Here is a 20,264-nt window from a genome sequence, read left to right as displayed (position 1 = left end):
TATCTGAAATACTATTAAGTACTTTAAAAGAATTAAATTTAATACACCTCAAAATATCCGAACAGCCCAAAACATATTTTCAAATGCAATTTGTTTATGTTAAGGTGTTGGTGAAGTAATTTGGGCCAATCAAGCACCGTAAAAAATTATTACTTCCTTCCTTTCATACTAAAATTTACTTAAAATATAATTAATATATAATTTAAAAATATATGAATAAAAATAATTATAAATTAAAATTAAAATAAATAAATAGTTCAATTAAAATTTAAAATGTGATTAAAATATTAAATATTATATAAAAACGGAATACTAATTAATGAAAAATGACTAAAATACTTCTAGTGTCTTATAATACTATCACAATGATATTTTTGCAAAAAAAAATATATAAATTTAAAAATATTTTTAATGTTAAGTATAATAAAGATAAATTAAACTTTTAGTGCCGGATGGAGAAAATATAATTATATTTTAAAAAATAAATTATGTAAAAAGAAAAATAATAAAAAATATATAAATAATTTTATGTGGGATACAGGGAACACTGGGTGTGTTTGTTCAGATAATGAATTTTAAATACATTGTTCATTCTATTTTTTTCCTCAAAAATATCAAATCAAACACTTATTTTTTATTTTTTATATTATACTAAAAATCAATTTTACATTCAAAACATCACATCAACACGTATTTATATCACATCATATAACTATTCAAATTTAAATCCAATTCAAAATCTAAACTCCCAAACAAACACATCCTACCTAAAAGGGTGTTTATTTTGGGGTCTTCACCTCAAACAATCATTTATATCACATCATACAATTATTCAAATTTAAAATTTTTACAATTCAAATCCCAACTAAAAAACAAACAAACCCTAAAAGTGAAACCAATTCAACTTTTATACCTTCATTTATTTTAGAACAGAACTCCTCCTTCTTCAGCCACCAAAACGATGGACCTCATCATCACTCTAGTGTCTATACTCTCAATCCTAATACACATATCAACGAGCTGTCGGGGTCAACTCGTTGACCATTTAATTCCCGACGAACCCTCCATTAATTATCCATCAATCTTCTCCGTTGACCACCGCGACCATCCCCTCCGGCCGCCGCCGTTCTCCTGCGCCGCAGCCGATCCCGCCACCGCCACCTACCCATTCTGCAACCGCGACCTACCCATCGCCGACCGGGCTCGCGACTTGGTCTCGCGCCTCACTTTGGACGAAAAGATCTCCCAGCTGATCAACAAGGCCGCCGCCGTCCCCCGCCTCGGCATCCCCTACTACCAGTGGTGGTCGGAGGCGCTGCACGGCGTTGCCATCGCCGCCGGCGTCGAAAACGGCGTCGCATTCAACGGAACCGTCCGGTCCGCCACCAGCTTCCCGCAGGTCATCCTCGCCGCCGCCGCATTCGACTCCACCCTCTGGTACCGGATTGCCAAGGTACGGTTCGTTTCTCTGCGGTTCGTGCGATTAGAATATAATAAAAGATGCCGCTGATATCTTTTCTGTATGATTTGCATTATCTGTACTGTACGTGTTTCGAATTTAAAATTAGGCTCTCAATCATCGTTGTGCGATATGGGACCGACCAGACCAGCTGCTGCACTAATTTAAAATTGAAAATTAAAAAATCCTGCTCCTGGACAAAATATTTGGTTCATCAATCTCTATACAAATAATCGAAAATTACTATGGTTGTGTTTGTTTTTAATTTTTTTTTTCAAATATTAAATAAGTAAAAATTAAGAGAAAATTAAAAAAATACTTTTATTAGTAAGCATATTTGTTTAAAAGAAATACACAAATATAAAATTATTTTACTCTAACTACCAATGATACAAAAATTAAATTCGACGACAAAAGAAAGTACTATATTAAATCAAAATTAAAGTTTTATATTTAAATTATTACATTAATACATATTTATATCATATCATATAATTATTTCAATTCAAAAATTTATTATTAAAAATAAAAAATATTGTAAAGGAAACACACCCCATCTATTTTTGTCACTGAATTAAAGTACTGTAGATGGTTTTGGTAAAAGTCAAAGAAGTTGACCTGCTTGACCCGTTTCAATAGGCCGTCGGAGAAGAGGCGAGGGCAATATACAACGAAGGGGAAGCAACCGGCCTGACATTCTGGTCCCCAAACATCAACATTTTCAGGGACCCCCGATGGGGGAGGGGCCAGGAGACCCCCGGAGAAGACCCCTTTCTTACCTCCAAGTACGCCGTCTCCTTCGTCAGAGGAATTCAGGGCGACAGTTACGACGGCGGCGCCGTCGCAGACGGCGGCCGCCTTCTGGTCTCCGCCTGCTGCAAGCACTTCACCGCCTACGATCTCGATAACTGGAACGGCTCCGATCGCTTCACATTCGACGCTCGAGTAATTAATTAATTAAATTTTTATTTTTTTTAGTGATTATAATTATTTTTTATACATCTGCGCAGGTGACGAAGCAGGATCTGGCCGACACGTTCCAGCCGCCATTCAAGAGCTGCGTGGAGGAAGGGCGAGCCAGCGGGATGATGTGTGCTTACAACCTCGTCAATGGCGTCTCCAGCTGCGCCGATCGTGAGCTTCTCACGAAAACGGCTCGCGGCGAGTGGGGCTTCGACGGTTACATAACGTCGGATTGCGACGCCGTCTCTCTCATCTACGAGAAGCAGAACTACGCGCCGTCGCACGAAGATGCCGTCGCCGCCGTGCTCAAAGCCGGTAAATTTCCAGCCGCCGATAACCTCCATTATTATCAATTTCCTTCGATCATACATTCATACTTCATACTGTAATGAACGCAGGCATGGATGTCAACTGCGGCTCCTATTTGGGAAGCCACACGAAGTCGGCGGTCGAGAAGGGGAAAGTGTCGGAATCGGACATAGACAGAGCCCTCCACAACCTCTTCTCTGTAAGAATGAGGTTGGGACTATTCGACGGCGATCCAACTCAGCAACCACCGTACGGAAATCTCCGGCGACGCCACATCTGCACTCCGGCGCACCGGAAACTGGCGCTGGAGGCGGCGCGCGACGGCATTGTCTTGCTAAAGAACTCCGGGAGCTTACTCCCACTCTCCAAGTCCAAAACCAACTCCGTTGCGGTGATCGGCCCGAACGCCGACGCCGCAACCACCCTGCTCGGAAACTACGCCGGGCCACCGTGCAACGCCGTAACTCCGCTAGAAGGCCTCAAAAGCTACGTCAAGAACATCAATTTTCACCCGGGATGCGACTCCGTGGACTGCGCATCTGTCGCAGCCGACGAGGCTGTCGAACTTGCGAGAAATGCCGATTATGTAATTCTCGTAATGGGACTCAATCAAGACCGCGAGAGCGAGGAGCTCGATCGCGAAGACTTAACCCTTCCCGGACTTCAGCAAAGCCTCGTCGAACGTGTCGCCGCCGCCGCCAGTCACGCGGTGGTGCTGGTGCTGCTTTGCGGCGGCCCTGTTGATGTTTCCTTCGCAAAAAATGATGCCAAGATTGGTAGCATATTGTGGGCGGGATATCCTGGCGAAGCCGGGGGACAAGCTATTGCCGAGATCATATTCGGAGACCATAATCCCGGTAGTAAAAATCCATCGTTTCACTTAAAAATTTAAATTTATTAAAAAAATATTATATAAATTTTAAATTTTAGGTGAAATAATCATTTTGGTCCGTGTTTAGGGGGGAGATTGCCGATAACTTGGTACCCAGAAGACTTCACGAGGATACCGATGACGGACATGAGAATGAGGGCGGATCATGTGACGGGATATCCGGGGCGAACCTATCGATTCTATAACGGCGAGAAGGTTTTTGAATTCGGACACGGCCTTAGCTACTCGAACTATTCGTACAAGTTCATATCGATCGGACAAGACAGGATCAACTTCAAGAAATCGACGGACAGCAAATACGGAGACTCGGGACTCATTTTAGTTACGGATATCGATTTGGAGTCGTGTAAGAAGGCTAAGTTTTCGGCCATTGTTGAAGTCGAGAACCGAGGGGAGATGGCCGGGAAGCATCCAGTTCTGCTGTTTATTAAACGCGGCGGCGATTGCGATGTCGGCAACGGGAGTCCGATGAAGCAGCTGGTCGGGTTTCAGACAGTGAAGCTGTACGGCGGGGAGAGGATTCGGGTCGGGTTTGAAGTGGATCCATGCGAGCATTTGAGCAGAGGTAGTGAAGATGGAGCAATGGTGATTGAAACAGGGGAGTTTTACTTAGCCGTTGGAGACCAAAAGTATGCTATCTCTGTGGTCGCTTCTGCTTGAACGAAGTTACTTAATTGCCCTTGCGTCTGGAGCTGTTCGCGGCTTTAATTGAAAAGTGGGCTCCACTTGTTGCAAACGAAAATTATTTCAAATAAAATTGTTTCCAAATATATAATATATTTATGCAATTATTGTTTTTGTAAATTATATATATATATATATATATATATGATTAATCTAAATATTGGTGACTAAGATCTGTTAAATTTAAATTTGATTTTTATCGATTTCTACTTGATACTTTTCCGTAATACCACCCATTATAGGCACGTGCTACACGTGCTATATAGATATTGCATTTCCCTATTTGTAATTGTTTTTCGGGCATGTGTAACACAAAATTCTGGCCTCATGCTTGTATTATTATTTTCTAAATGAAATTCTATCCTATTTTATTTATTTTGGTGTGTTCGTTTTTTAAAAGTATTTAGTGTATATTTCTTCAGTCTTTTTTTTTTTTTTAATTCAAAATCATTAAGATAAATATTCTATAAAAATTTAATTTGCATTCAAAACAATATATCAAAACTAATAATTATTTAAAGTATTTAGTTTATATTTCTTTCAAATTCTCTTTAAAAAAATCTAATTTAACTTGTGTTTTCATTCAAGTCATTTTGACAATATGCTCATATTGTTATTTGCCTTATTAGTTTTTTTGTTTCATTATTTGATGTTTTGGTTTAATTTTTTAAAGATTAGTCAATTTTATTATTAAATATAATAGCATTTTAGAGACAAATATGAGATTGAGTTTGTTTCTTTTGTGAAAATTATTGAACACATTTTCAAAAAAATATTACTCCATCGTCCCCAATACAATAGTTTTATTTATCATTTTTGTCCGTCCTAAAATAACAGTTTTGTTTCCATAAATAATCATATTACCATAAAACTACCCCTACTTTTTCATTTTTATTACACATTTGTCACTACTTTTTACACTAATACACTGACAAGGGCAAAAAAATATATTTTATTCATACTTTTTACCAACTACCGATATAATATCAATATTTCTTAAATCTCGTGTTCAACCAAATAAAGACTATATCCAACCCAATTACCACTATATTTATGGGACAAATGGAGTACTATATTACAAACGCTTATTATTTGTATATTTTCTACCTAATTTCCTATAAACCATGTCAAAAAATATCTCTTCAAACTGAAACACAAACAATTTTTTTTTTCCTTTTAATAACTGAAAGGTTTGAATATATTATCTTGTGATTACAAATTTATCCCTATATTATCAAATCATGCCTTATAATACTTTTATAATTGAAGAAGTGTGCATGTGAACAATAACATAATAAATATAAGAGTTGTGAATTTTCATATTATCAAAAAAAAAATAAAAATAAAAATAATACTCCCACCGTTTACAAACTAATGTCCTACTTTCTTATTTGTGACGTCCAACAACTACAGTTCTATTTCATTTTTTAAACACAAAATTTACATTTGTACATTTCATTCATTTATTACTTTTAATCTCTACCATACACTTAAGGACAAATTTGTCTATTCATAAAAGAAAAAAAAAAGACAATCACTTGAAAAACCGTGTAAATATACTTTAGGACAATAAAAAATGGACGGAGGAAGTAACAAAATAGACATAGCTTTACTAATACATTATAATACAATCCTATAGAAAAATTGAAGAATACCCCAATAATTATTTATTTGTAGCTTATAAAATATTTCACTACAAGTAGAATCATATCATATTCTTTAATTACCCTGTAATTAATTTCATTAATTTAATCTCGTATTATCACGTGCCTAGTCTTTAGAGGTATAATATTTACTCTAATTGCCATATATGTATTAAATATAATAATATGCACACACATATTGGTGCAAGTGGAAATACCATTTCAAAAATAATGTCATATATATTTTTATTTTTTCAATAGCAATTTCCATTTTTCCCTGTAATTGAATTTTAATTTCGAATGTACAATTATACACAATGCCACATAATTATCTCAATATATCACAGTAGATTAAATGTAATTAAAAATGAATTAAGCAATAATTATAATTGAATAATAATATCTAGTAAATCACGGTTAACGAAGGCAATAATTTGGCCCAAAAAGTTAAACCATTAAATGCTCACCAAATTTTAAAAATAAAAATCTAAAGCATATAAACGATTTGAAAAGGGAAAAAATAAATATATTACCCTATTTTCATTTTTTTAGAAATCTCATTTTATTAAATTACATCAATTATGCCCTTTATATCTTTTTAGTCACAGAAAAAAAATATAAAAAAATCACTATACAAAATTGGATATAATTGCATAAAATTGCCAATATGACGTGGATAATAAATAATTAATAAATGCATTTTTTTCCTTATCTAAATTTAAAATTTGCACAAATCAGCATTACCTAATGCGATTGAAAATCGACGGCTATTAATCACTTTTAGCGAGGAATCCTAACACGGTCAAAGCAAAGCTACAACAGATTAGCAAAGTTGAATCCCTATTTTACCCTTGGAAAGCACTTAACCGCGCGTTTAGGGCCGGGGGTATTTGGTGGGATAGAGCTGAAATGACGAAAACACCCTTCCAGTTATCCCTCGTGAAAATTGAACAAGTGGTGACTGGAGGTCCAGGTAATCGGTCGCTGCCCTTGTTTGTGGTTTCCTATAAATACCCCCTGAGGGCAGCTTTTATTTTGCATTCCTTGCTTTCTCTCTCCTTGAGCACCTCCACTTTCTCTCTCTACGCGCCGCTCTCTCTCTCTCTCTCTCCCTCACAGCCTATAGATACACCGATAGATACACAAATCTGAGATTTTTTCTACATAGAAATATAGTTCGATTATAGCTATTCCTATAATTATTGTTATATATAATTATATATATACTTTTTTGGTTTTTGAGATAATAACAATTGTTTCTCTCTCTAGATTTGCTGTCACTTTTGAGGTAAATTCTTCTCCCCGGGACTCTTTAGCCTCTTCTTTCCTCTTGTTGGATGATAAATTTAGTTTGAATGGTAAAGGGGATTGGAAAATTGATTGGAATTGGAATTGTTATCTGATTGAGAAATAGATCGTGAAAGAAACCGAGGAGTAATGTGTTTGACTATTGGGATTGGGTAATTTCGCTGCGGAGTTATTTTCGATCTGGACTTTGAATCTGTTTTTTCCTGTGGATTTTGTGACGAACACGGTTAATATTTATCGGTGCGTCTGTGCCTGGAATGGGAATCTTGACACCATGATAGAATGGTCACATCTTTGTGTATTTTTGTTTTGTTGTGCGAAGCGATATGTTTGATGTTGAGTTAATCTTTGGTGATTTGATGCGGATGGTGTTTTGGGGATTTGTCTTGGTACTGGCTTGGGTTGCCCTAATTTCTTCAATCCGGAGTAATTATTTTTGTTGTTAAGTGGAATTCTTCTGATTAATTAGTTTATTAGTCTCCTTGTTTCTTGTTTTTTAATCCTTCGTTGAAGAATAAAAGTAAAAACGGTGAGGAGAGGCATGTTCTATAAATTCTTGTTTGGTATATAGTAGAGGCATGTAGTTTGATTGATTTGGGTCTGGTTCAATGCACATGGAAGTTTTGGTAGCTTGTGTTTAAAATCTGTTGTTGTTACTGTAAGATAGTTTCCTTCAGATTACTCGCGAGGGTCCTATTTCCGAATCTAGTATTTGGGATTTATAATCATCTGTTGCTTCCTAGGAACAGGGCATAAGCCTCTTGATTCCACAGGCCATGATAATATTTTTGTTTCTAGAATCTAGATCCATCATTATATGCGTATGTAGTTAGTTGATAAGTGCACATGAATGATGAATGTTGCTGTAGACTATGTGCATTGGCATTGACACATTAGATTCTAATTTCTAACACTTTTACCATTAAGGGGACTAGAGTAACTTAATAGAGGATCCATATTACAATTAGTAGTTGAATTAACCGATCAATGTTGTACAAAGTCTATATACTGCTTCAGTTCCTTAGGTTACTGATAACATGCTTCTTCCTGGTTTAGTTTAGGGTCTGCTGTGCTATGATTTGTTAACTTATATGTTTTGAACCTTGATGTTCCTTTGGCTTTGATTTTCTATGATGGTTTGTGATTTGATACTGCCCCTATCTAGTGAAAACAAGAACTCTGTAGTTCATGCTTTTTTAATAAAGAAATGTTCAATCCTTTTGTGTCCCCTCCGCTCTTCCTTGATGTCTCCATTTTGATATTATCAAGATTTTGTTTGAGACATTTGTGTTCACACCATCTCTTTTCCATCTTTGCTGCAGAAGTTGCATAAAATTTGGCAATTCCTGAGTTCTGGATCCTTCTGTTGCTTGCCACTTGGGTTGGCATGTTATGCTCTTATCCTACCGGAAATTATCCTACGAAAATTGTCGGTACACTTTTTTGGGCATATTTGTGTAGTTGTATGCAACTTCTTGCAAAATGGGCTCCCAACGAAGGTTTCTATTTGATCTTAATGAACCACCGACTGAAAATGAAGATGATATTGATGGTGCTGTCAACTTCCATCCCCAAAGGGCAATTCCTTCTTCAAGTAATGCAGCAACCAATTTGTTTGTGGCAACTACCGGTCCCCAAGGAATAATAAATAACAATGCCTTTTCCCATGCTTCTTCTGTATCTGGTTTCCAACCTTTTGTACGTTCTAAAGCTAGGGGATCGGATATTTCTTCTGATAAAAGGAGTTCTGGAGATGTGCATTCTGATTTTACATCATCTTCCAAAATGAGTAATGGCCATGACTTGAATGCAGCACCAAACACCCGTGCTAATGATATTGAGAAGGAAGAAGGGGAATGGTCTGATGCAGAGGGTTCTGTTGATGCTTGCAGGAATTTTATTCAGGGAGGCTCAGTTGGTGGAGGTCCTAAGTTGGTATTGGAAAATGCTGCTCAGATGATGGAAAATAGTGCCTCAGCTGGAGGTATGCCAAATAAATCTGCTAGTCTTAGTGAGAACAAGAATGAGAGTGGTATTTCTCTATTAGGAAACCCTGAAACAAATGATAAGAAAGGCGATACATCTATGGATGGTCAGGAAGATTCTTCTCAAGTACCAAAACAAAGAGAAACCAGAGGTATTGAAGCAAGTCATGCTTCAAAGTGTGCAAGTAATATGGGAAAGCGACCAAAGCTTGACCAGCATAAGGAAGCAATGCTAGGAAAGAAGCGTAGCAGACAAACCATGTTTCTTGATTTAGAAGATGTTAAGCAAGCTGGTGCGTTGAAGTCTTCAACTCCTAGAAGACAGATACCTCCACCAACTATAACCCGGACTGTAAAAGAAGCTCGGGCTGCGATGCCAGCTTCTGAACATGGTGATAAGCAAACTATGGCAACAACCAGAGATGTAAAACAATCTGATTTGTCTAACAATGAAAGCAGCAGTTGTGTGGAATTGAATGAATGTAAACCTGAGAGTAATGGTGACCATCATTCCCAGCATGTTGGACCACTTAGGAGGTTAAATAGCTCTGTGGACATGGCTTTAGAAGGAGCAGCACCACCTGTTCCCAGACAGGGTTCAGTGAAACTGCCCCCTGATTCAAGGCAATTCAAGAATTCACAGTTCTCAGGCAGGAAACCAACTTTTAGCAGTCAGAACTTATCTGACCCAAAATTAACAGCAAAGAAGCTACCTTCCAAGAAGCAGATCACTGCAGGTAATCAGTATCAAGATACATCAGTTGAACGTCTACTACGTGAGGTGACAAGTGAGAAGTTTTGGCATCATCCAGGTATTGGAGTATTCAAACTTGTTTATACAACATATTGTCAATTTGGGTGGTGGACTTTCTTTTGGATATTTTGGTTTTCTTCTTTTAAGTTAATGGTTTGATATATTTAAAGGGGTTATTTGGAAATGTATTTCCCAAACATGTTGACATTCTGACTCTTGAAAATGATGATTTTGTTGATGATTTATGTTTTTCACTCCTTTTACTTGTTAATGATGGTTGCTTCGAAATCTTGTTATATTTGTTCTTGCATATGCTTATATTGTCTCCTGAACAGAGGAAGAAGAGCTCCAGTGTGTTCCTGGCCGGTTTGATTCAGTAGAAGATTATATCAGGGTATTTGAGCCATTGCTCTTTGAAGAATGCCGTGCACAACTTTATAGTACCTGGGAGGAGTCGGGGGAAACAACATCAAGTCATGTTAGAGTATCTGTAAAAAGTGTTGAACGACGTGAAAGGGGTATTATTTCTTTGCCTAGTTTCTCGTACTAATGCTTAGTATTATATTATAATTCAGTAACAGAGATGATTGTTTGATGCAATGATTTTTAGATGCAATGGTTTTTTAATAGCTGGCGGCTATTGCTTAGCATAGTAAAATGTCTGTCAGGGATGCATTCAACATTTAGTATTTATCAGTATATTTCACATATACTACTACCTATCCTTTTGACTTGAAACGGGAACTAGATATATATGGTTTCATGTGTAATGGTATGATTAGAATATAAAAGATTAATTGAGAGATTATACTAACTATTTCAGTTTCTATTACAGGGAGATGGTTTTTATTGTCCATAACCCTACCAAATATGAAATCCCTTTGTTCACATCATTTATTATTTTTTAATCATTTGTTTATAAAAATGTAATTATATATACGTAACTATGATTAAACATACCTTCACCTTAAAACCCCATTGTCCCCATACCCCAATTTATCTACCAATAGCAAGGTAATTACTGTCTATAGAAGCATAAAGAATTCAACAATTGAAAAAGCTTTTAAATTCTTTGAATATTTTCACACATGAAGGTGCAATTGTAATCGATCTTTTTCATTGCCATTGCATGTGAATAAATGTGACCCTATAATGTGTTGTTGGTATGCTATCCTGCTACTAGGGGGTACTGCTCAGGGATTTTCTTTAGTGTGTAAATGAGCTCTTTTTAAGACGACTGTTAGAAGTTTAGGTTGGCTGATGTTGAGTCCCAATTTTGTGTTCAGTACTATGATGCACCGGCAAGCCCATCTATTGCAATTAAGTTCTTATTCTTAATCACTGTTTTATACTTGTGTCAGTAGCATAATTATGTGTTCGTTTTCCATATTTTTGGCTTTTAAAGGATGGTTTGATGCAATACTTATCCCTCCTCATGAGTACAAATGGACATTTAAAGAAGGAGATGTTGCAGTTCTTTCATCCCCAAGGCCTGGAGCAGGTTTAACATCTACTTTTGAATTCCATTCCTAATAATTTAAGACTAGAAGTGCTATATGTTTACACACTCTGATTGATTCTGTGCAGTCAATACACGGAGGAATAATTCTGCAGTTACAGAAGATGAGGAGAAACCCGAAATTAATGGGCGCGTTGCAGGTACTGTGAGGAGGCACGTGCCCATTGATACCCGAGAACATACTGGAGCTATTCTTCACTTTCATGTTGGAGATCCATATGATACTAGCGGGTGAATCTTACTATCTCTTTTGCCCTTAATCTTTGTTCAATTTGCTGTCTTTCAGAATAGGATTTTGACTATAACTTTATCATGTATCTTCACATTCTTTCTTGCTTGTGTAATTCAGCAAGAGTGATGATGATCATATCCTGTGGAAGCTCCGTCCTGGCGATGTCTGGTATCTGACTGTTCTTGGTTCATTAGCAACAACACAACGAGAATACATTGCCCTGCATGCATTCCGGCGTCTTAATTTGCAGGTTTATATCTACTTCTTTGTGGAAAAAAAAGAAACTCATCACAGTCGTTAGTTTTATTTCTTGTGTTATTAATATCCAATATCTTGCCAGATGCAAAATGCTATTCTTCAACCCAGTCCTGATCATTTTCCGAAATATGAAGAACAGCCTCCTGCCATGCCAGATTGTTTTACTCCAAACTTTGTTGAGTACCTGCACAGGACTTTTAATGGACCCCAGCTAGCTGCAATTCAATGGGCTGCTATGCATACAGCTGCAGGAACATCTAATGGTGTGACGAAGAAGCAAGATCTGTGGCCTTTCACTCTTGTTCAAGGGCCTCCAGGGACTGGGAAAACACATACAGTTTGGGGAATGCTTAATGTGATCCATCTTGTCCAATATCAGCACTACTATACTGCATTGCTAAAAAAATTAGCGCCTGAAAGCTATAAGCAAGCTAATGAGAACCACTCAGATAATGTGGCTGTTGGGTCTATTGATGAGGTTCTTCAGAGTATGGATCAGAATCTCTTTAGGACTCTTCCGAAACTTTGCCCAAAGCCTAGGATGCTTGTTTGTGCTCCCTCAAATGCTGCAACTGATGAACTGCTTTCAAGGGTTCTTGACCGTGGATTTATTGATGGTGAGATGAAAGTTTATCGCCCGGATGTTGCTCGAGTTGGGGTGGATTCTCAGACTCGTGCTGCTCAGGCAGTTTCTGTGGAAAGAAGAACTGAGCAACTTTTGATGAAGAGCCGTGATGAAGTTCATGGATGGATGCATAATTTGAGGACTCGAGAAGCTCAGCTTTCCCAGCAAATTGCTTGCCTACAAAGAGATTTGAATCTTGCAGCTGCAAATGTTCGTGCTCAGGGATCTGTTGGTGTTGACCCGGATGTTCTTATGGCCAGAGACCAAAACCGAGATTCTTTACTTCAAAACCTTGCAGCAGTAGTTGAATCCAGAGACAAAATACTAGTTGAGATGTCTCGACTTCTAATTCTGGAGAGCAGGTTTCGTCCTGGGAACAACTTCAATTTAGAGGAAGCTAGAGCAAATCTTGAGGCAAGTTTTGCCAACGAAGCTGAAATTGTTTTCACAACGGTCTCAAGCAGTGGGCGCAAGTTATTCTCTCGTCTGACTCATGGCTTTGACATGGTTGTAATAGATGAAGCAGCTCAGGCTAGTGAAGTAGCAATACTGCCTCCACTTTCTCTTGGTGCTGCTCGTTGTGTTCTTGTCGGGGATCCTCAGCAGCTCCCTGCTACTGTCATCAGTAAGGCAGCAGGAACCTTAATGTACAGTAGAAGTCTTTTTGAGAGGTTCCAACAAGCAGGCTGCCCAACAATGCTGTTATCTGTGCAGTATAGGATGCACCCACAGATTAGGGATTTTCCTTCTAGGTATTTCTATCAAGGACGCCTTACAGATAGTGAAAGTGTAGCTAATTATCCTGATGAGCAATATTATAAAGATCCCTTACTGAGACCTTACCTCTTTTTTGACATAACTCATGGTAGAGAATCTCATTGGGGAGGTTCAGTATCTTATCAGAACACACAAGAAGCACAGTTCTGTGTTCGTTTGTATGAGCATCTTCAGAAAACTGTAAAATCATTGGGGTTGGGGAAAGTTACTGTGGGCATAATCACTCCATACAAGCTGCAATTAAAATGTCTCCAGTGGGAATTCAGGGAGGTTATGAATTCAGATGAAGGAAAAGACATTTATATTAATACAGTGGATGCCTTCCAGGGTCAAGAACGTGATGTGATTATAATGTCTTGTGTTCGTGCATCAAGCCGTGGAGTTGGGTTTGTTGCTGATGTTCGCAGGATGAATGTTGCACTTACTCGAGCAAGGAGAGCTCTCTGGGTAAAGTTTTCCTTCCTTTATATGTATTTACCTCACATTGTTTCCTTATGTTTTCTTGGCTTGAGCACATCTGTTTACATTTTTATTTTTATTGCAGGTAATGGGAAATGCAAGTACTCTGATACAATCGGAAGATTGGGGTGCACTGATTGATGATGCTAAAAAAAGGAACTGCTACCTGGGCATGGATTCTCTGCCTAAGGAATTTAGCCCTGAGGCTTCAACTTATAATACATTTTCATCCAAAAATCCTAATTCAAGGGGCTTGAGGTCAGGACCAAGGTTTAGATCACATGATACACACATAGAATCCAGGTCTGGTACTCCTTCAGAAGAAGATGAAAAGTCAAATATGTCAGTAATTCCTAGGAATGGAAGTTACCGGACTATAAGGCCTGGAGCTGGGAATCCATTAGATGGTTTTGATCAAGCTGCTGATAGATCTCGAGATGCCTGGCAACATGGTATTCAAAGAAAGCAAAATGCTGGAGGTGGTGTTTTAGGAAAGAGGGATCCGTAGTTGGTGACACAATGGTGTAAATTGGCCCAATGCTGCTAAATGGAAAGGAATGTGATCATGGTTTTAAGGCCACTTGTGTAGCATCCCATGCTTAACCTCATGGCTTAATGGTTGATGATTAGGGATATCAAGGGAACTTGGGAGCTGTAAGCGCATTAGGGAAGCAAAAGGTTTTGTGTGTCTAGCACCCTACCTGTGCACCCTCTTGTTTTCTTTTGAGATGGACTTCAAGAACGAAGATATTCCCTAGAGTCGGGACCCAACTTCAGTGCACCAACTGTTTTATCTTGGTAAGATGGACTCTGAACACATTTTGGTCAGATGCCTTGAAATGCTCTTCATCTGGCTGATCAGGTCGAGCCTGTACCTCTTTTGTGACATTGTGGTAAGCACTATTTGAATTGATGACTAAATTTGGTGTCTTCATTGACTGTTACATTTGGAGACCTCAGAATCATGTGATTTATGAAAAATTAACTTGTGGTGTTGCACTGCAGGATGTGGCGTGGATTATTACTTCCTATCTGAAAGATTTGGTCCTGTTATTAGTTTATATGCCAAGACTAATATGTGGCATATCTATGGCAGCACACATACTGTTTGACCTTTGGATAGTATACTTAGGTATGGGGCTTCTGCCTGGTGTAAAGGAGTTCATTGAGCCCATTGGAATTGCTTACAGTCGACGCACTAGCAGCAGCTACACCAGCGTCTGAACTGCACTCCGAATTTCAATGAAAGCTGAGTTTGGTGCATATTGAACAAGTGTGGAAAACCCTGAAGGAATTCTTTCAAATAAATATATATATATATATATATTATATAATAAACCATTAAATGCCGTCGTTGTTTACTTGCGCCCCCAAGTTTTATGTGAATAGATGTTTTGGAAATTTGTTGGTAGCACTAGATGGAGAAATGAAATCATTCTTGGTCATTGTATTCTATTCTTTTTGTCATCTTTGATTTTCTGCTTCTGGCAGCAGCTAGCTTGGATTGAATTGTGGAGAAAAAGCTTGCTGGTGAGATGGTGTGCTTTTGAGAGACCATTTCATACAGGTAAGTTGAAATTTTATTTGGTTGTTCTTTTATTAGTAAATAGATTTTTTGGTGTGATAGTTTTAAATGTATGCTTTTATAAGAAGGGAAAAGTATTTGAAAGATTCACACGCTTTATGTCTCTAATAGTAACATAAAAGAAGATGAAATCAAGAAACTGTGCAAATGTTTGTGCTCATAAAAAACAAAGTCCTAATTCAAGTTTTTTCTTGTGAATGTCTAATCTAATTTATCAGAAGTTCAAATTTTGGATTGGGTGATTAATAAATATTTGATGTTATAATAGCTTAATGCAGTCGTCTTACTTCAGTGGGCTCAAGTGAAATACTACATTTGTAGCTGTTAACAATATAAATATCGATGGGATTGGTGGGCTCATATGAAATACTATTACCTGCTTGTAGACCTGAAGTGCATTTTCTGTATTCTTGATCATTTTTGTGTAATTATTATTGTTGAATATGATTTATGTACGTAAAATTATAAATTTCATCGTATTATTATTCTTGTTGGTCGTGATGTTTTTAATTGAAATGATTGTTGAATGTAATGTTAGAATTTAGTGTTTATATGAGTCAATTAGTTCTCTTATTAGTTGCGATGTTTTTAAATTGAAATGATTGTTGGTGTTTTAAAGAAAAAAAAAAAAATAGAATAAACAAATCCTCAATTTATGATATTCTTTTCGACTGCTATATAGTTTTTTTAAAAAAATATATATATATATAATTTATGATACTTTTTCCGACTAATCTCCTTTACCTAATTGAAATGAAATTTAAGTGTTCTATGGCCATATCAGTATACTTAAACACTATTACAGAAAAAATATATATATATATAATAATAAATAAATAAATAAAAATATACCTACACAGTATTACAAAAAAAAAAAAAAAGTACTTACACAATATCAATTTCATCGTGTGTTTGTATTGAATGAGATGACATGAGATAAAATTTAAAAAATAAAATAAAAGTGGTGGTGACGCAACGATACATAGATAATTCAGCGTTTATATATTATAATACTATATTATTATAAACTAGTATAATAAAAATAAAAGGCAGCAAGATGAACGGCCCAGATCTTTTCTTACCTTTCTGCCTTCCCGTTTATGTTCCCCTCCCGACTCCCTTCTGCCATAGTTGCAGTTGCAGTGCAGCCACTTCTCACTCCTCACTCCCTCTCCTCTCCTCCCCTCTTTCCAACAATAACTGCAATTCATTCAATATACATATATACATACATCTATCTATATATACACGTGTAGATAAACATAGATTGGGTGTGGGTGTGGGTGTGGGTGTGGGAGAGGAGATCGAGATGATGTTGGGAAAGAGGTCTCGCCCTCCGGTGAAGAGAACCACCAGCATGACGGAGTTCACCCTAGATTTCACCGGAACCGCTGAAGGCGTCTATCCGCCGTCGTCGGATCTTCTCAGTCCAAATCCCCGCCCCCGCCCGCGACCTTCGCGCCGTAACTCCGCCGATTTCGTCGAAACTGCTCATTTCCTAACCGTCTGTGCACTCTGCCAGCGGCGCCTTATCCCCGGCCACGACATCTACATCTACAGGTACCTTCGCAACACAATCGGTGCATACTTATTCAGATCTTCGTTTGATTTCATTCCCTGTGCCCTAGACAAAATTGGTTGCGGTCGCTTCTCCTAAGTTCTTCGAATTGTATTCGTATATACATCTGTTTGAGAATTAATATGTGCAATTCGAAACCTCCTCCTTCGTTTTTGCTTAGATCATTGTGATCTGTGGATTGGTTTTCATGTGGAATTGATTGTAAAATTAATATTTGCAGAGGAGACAGTGCTTTCTGCAGTCTGGAGTGCAGACAGCAGCAGATGAGCCAAGACGAGAAGAAAGACAAGTGCTCGCTGGCTTCCAAGTCGTCGTCCTCCACCGCCACCGGCGAGACCGTCGCCGCCGTCTGAATCACCTGCAGAATACTGCCCACTCACTATCAATCAATTAATATATACAATCGCTTACCATATTGTTCTATTATTATTATTATATTTTTATATATTGTTTCATGGCCAAATTATTGATTATTACAAATTTACAAAATATATTGTAATCCATAAGCTATTGGGAGTTCGGGACAATATATTATTATTATTATTATTATTATTATGTGTATATATATATATATATATATTTGGAGAGAGACTAAAGAGAGGGGGTTGTTCATTGTTGTTATGATTTATTATAGCTGCAAATTAATTATGGGAATTTTTGTTTGATGATTGATGAATTATTCATGATATTCTCAAGCATACAGTTTATATTTCTATTTTTATTTCACTCCCATACACGTAAGCATTTTTTTATGATATATATATATATATATAAAACAGTTTGGGTCCACTCCATCAAACTTTTTTTTTTTAAATAAAATAAATATGTAGTAAATATTATTAATTATATATTACATAATAAAATTATAATTAATGGTAATAAAAGTTTAATAATTTTGGAATATAATTTAACATATTAATACATTTCTTAAAAATAAATTATTATATTTTCTTAATTATTTTCGATAATACTGCAGCTAATTCAACATTATCATAATTTATATATTATATATTTGAGATCTTTCCATAATTTCTCCATTATGAAATTTTTGAGTTTTTTTAATTTTTAATTTTTTTTTTGTTTTACAGTTTTTTATTTTTATATGATTGTGGGATATTTAAAATCTATATAATATTTACAATTTTTTTAACAGTGTTAGTGGATATATACACATTTTTTATTTTATAAAGTTTATTTCTTTTTTTTAAAAAAAATTCATATTCTCATTTTTTTTTAAAATATTTCTCAAAGAATTTTATATTTTGCAAAATTTTATTTATTTTACCGTTATTTTTGTTCTTGGTAAGCTTAATAATATTTATAATTGATAATTTTTAAATTATTTAAATCTCATTTCCTATTCTTATATTAGTTTTTTTATATAAATTTTTTATCTTATCGTTTTTCAAAAAATATTGACTTTGATAAGTATTAAAATATACTCTCTCCGTCCCGAAGGGTCATATATATAGCGGGACGAATGAAATATTATTTTATTGATTTGTATTTAATATTAAATTTATTGTTAACTCTATATTATATTCAATTAATATATATTCGAATAATTTTTTTTAAAAAAAAAATAGTCAATATTTAAAATTTTGAATGATTTGTTTTTTTTTAATATAATAAATTTTTTTTTATAAGTTAATGTCTAATTTTATTTAAAAATATATGTTTGAATAATTATAGTTGATATTTCACTGACTAAAATATTAATTATTGAATTACCTTACTTTTTGCTTATTTATTAAATTTGCAAAAGTTAATTAAGATAAATGATTATTTATTAATGTTTTTTAAAAAATTAAAAGTTTTTAAAACAAATTTTTTATTTTATTTTATAGAAGTATTTAAATTCATCATGTTAAACCAAATTTGTTTTCTTATTTTCATAATTGTTTCAAATAATTTGATTTTTTTAAATAAAATATATATATAGTAAACGCTATTAAGTATATATATTATACTTAATAAAATTATAATTACTGGTAATAACAAATTAATAATTTTGAAATATAATTTAACATATCAATAGGTCTCTTAAATATAATTTATTATTAATTAAATAAATTAAAAATATTTCAATATATCTCTTAAATATAATTTTTGTGTAACTATTATTATTATTATATTTGTAATTGATAATATTAAAAATATATTGTTATATTTCCTTATTTGTTTTCGATAATATTGCAACTAAATGAACATTTTCATAATTATATATTTAAATTCATCATTAATAATAATAATGTTTATAATTAATTAAATAAATTAAAATTCATAATGAATTATATTTCATAATCCTAATCTCTTATATACTTACACACACTTTTATCTTTACCTACTCCATTGCATATCTCACTATAATTCAACTATTTTTCGGCTAAAATTCAGATATTTAGTATTTCACGGCGTTATCATTCTGTCTTGCCCATCCTCTAAAACAGGTTATGAATTTTTGGTAATTTTAAATATATTTTCTAATACTCCCTCCGTCCCATAACAAAGTATCCATTTTTCTATTTTAGTCCGTTTCATACGAAGTATCCATTTCTTTTTTTAGTAACTGTACTTTCTACCTAAAATTACAAATACCCTTACAACTTACAATATATTACACAAATGTCATTACATTTATATCACACATATTAATAAGGTTATTTTAGTTATTTCTACTTTATTCATACTATATCCCAATATAATACTAATATTTCTAAAACTACGTGTAAAAAATAAATGGATACTTAATTTCGGGACGGAGGGAGTATATATATATGTTTTATTATTGGTTGTGTAAAATATGTTCACGATTTATATATATATATTTTTTTTGTTCCAACAATTTTATTATTGCTTTCGAATTGATGTTCTATATCTAATATAATATTCGTTGTATACATAGATGGATAATGAAAGAACTACGAAAAAATTAACTCGGTTGAGACGAATAAAAATAATTTGTCTCAAACAAAATAGACAACATCCAATTTTACATCTAGATCAGTTACTATATAATATTGATAGACACTGTCAGAAAATATGTCTGTCAGAAAATATGTCAGTTATATGACATATCAACTGTACTGTCTACTTATTCACCTGCCCCTATAAGAAGAAGGAGGGTAATAGCGGGAAACACCCGAAGAAGGACAAAAAATACAAAGTCACATTTTACTGAAGTTCTTTGAGAGATATACGTACAATACAATACGAATTATTTATTTTATTTT

The 20,264-nt window shown here is 35.1% G+C and overlaps 3 protein-coding genes across 5 annotated transcripts; all 3 read left to right on the top strand.

Moving 5' to 3' along the window:
• The first annotated feature begins 788 nt into the window (after window positions 1–788).
• Window positions 789–4,403, top strand: LOC127246991 (probable beta-D-xylosidase 7). Its single transcript, XM_051268685.1, has 5 exons — window positions 789–1,453; window positions 2,099–2,404; window positions 2,470–2,737; window positions 2,821–3,588; window positions 3,691–4,403. Exons 1-5 carry the CDS (start codon window positions 962–964, stop codon window positions 4,281–4,283), a joined length of 2,427 nt encoding a protein of 808 aa, XP_051124642.1. The 5' UTR covers window positions 789–961; the 3' UTR covers window positions 4,284–4,403.
• Window positions 4,404–6,995: 2,592 nt separating this feature from the next.
• On the top strand, window positions 6,996–16,347 carry LOC127246218 (uncharacterized ATP-dependent helicase C29A10.10c). 3 transcript variants are annotated; one of them, XM_051267468.1, is made up of 10 exons: window positions 6,996–7,238; window positions 8,581–10,055; window positions 10,333–10,515; window positions 11,403–11,498; window positions 11,585–11,747; window positions 11,866–11,998; window positions 12,089–13,855; window positions 13,953–14,760; window positions 14,873–15,434; window positions 15,731–16,347. In XM_051267468.1, exons 2-8 carry the CDS (start codon window positions 8,741–8,743, stop codon window positions 14,373–14,375), a joined length of 4,080 nt encoding a protein of 1,359 aa, XP_051123425.1. In that variant the 5' UTR covers window positions 6,996–7,238; window positions 8,581–8,740; the 3' UTR covers window positions 14,376–14,760; window positions 14,873–15,434; window positions 15,731–16,347. The 3 variants fall into 3 exon arrangements, with proteins under 3 accessions (XP_051123425.1, XP_051123426.1, XP_051123424.1); XM_051267469.1 differs by having other exon boundaries at window positions 15,721–16,347; XM_051267467.1 differs by having other exon boundaries at window positions 14,873–16,347.
• A 219-nt stretch (window positions 16,348–16,566) lies between these two features.
• On the top strand, window positions 16,567–17,696 carry LOC127246219 (FCS-Like Zinc finger 6-like). The gene is made up of 2 exons (XM_051267470.1): window positions 16,567–17,012; window positions 17,252–17,696. The coding sequence occupies exons 1-2, from the start codon at window positions 16,762–16,764 to the stop codon at window positions 17,382–17,384; spliced, it is 384 nt and encodes a 127-aa protein (XP_051123427.1). The 5' UTR covers window positions 16,567–16,761; the 3' UTR covers window positions 17,385–17,696.
• The last annotated feature ends 2,568 nt before the right edge of the window (window positions 17,697–20,264 follow it).

The sequence above is a fragment of the Andrographis paniculata genome, unplaced genomic scaffold (genome assembly GCF_009805555.1).
Source record: "Andrographis paniculata isolate CXL003 unplaced genomic scaffold, ASM980555v1 Contig30END, whole genome shotgun sequence".
NCBI lineage: Eukaryota > Viridiplantae > Streptophyta > Magnoliopsida > Lamiales > Acanthaceae > Andrographis > Andrographis paniculata.
This window is presented reverse-complemented; position numbering and strand designations above follow the sequence as displayed.

Coding starts and splice junctions, on each gene's coding strand:
- LOC127246991 (XM_051268685.1), top strand. CDS start 962: ATGGACCTCATCATCACTCTAGTGTCTATACTCTCAATCCTAATACAC. Junction 2,405..2,469: donor GCTTCACATTCGACGCTCGA/GTAATTAATTAA, acceptor ACATCTGCGCAG/GTGACGAAGCAGGATCTGGC. Junction 3,589..3,690: donor ATTCGGAGACCATAATCCCG/GTAGTAAAAATC, acceptor GTCCGTGTTTAG/GGGGGAGATTGCCGATAACT.
- LOC127246218 (XM_051267468.1), top strand. CDS start 8,741: ATGGGCTCCCAACGAAGGTTTCTATTTGATCTTAATGAACCACCGACT. Junction 10,056..10,332: donor GAAGTTTTGGCATCATCCAG/GTATTGGAGTAT, acceptor TCTCCTGAACAG/AGGAAGAAGAGCTCCAGTGT. Junction 10,516..11,402: donor TGTTGAACGACGTGAAAGGG/GTATTATTTCTT, acceptor TGGCTTTTAAAG/GATGGTTTGATGCAATACTT.
- LOC127246219 (XM_051267470.1), top strand. CDS start 16,762: ATGATGTTGGGAAAGAGGTCTCGCCCTCCGGTGAAGAGAACCACCAGC. Junction 17,013..17,251: donor CACGACATCTACATCTACAG/GTACCTTCGCAA, acceptor TAATATTTGCAG/AGGAGACAGTGCTTTCTGCA.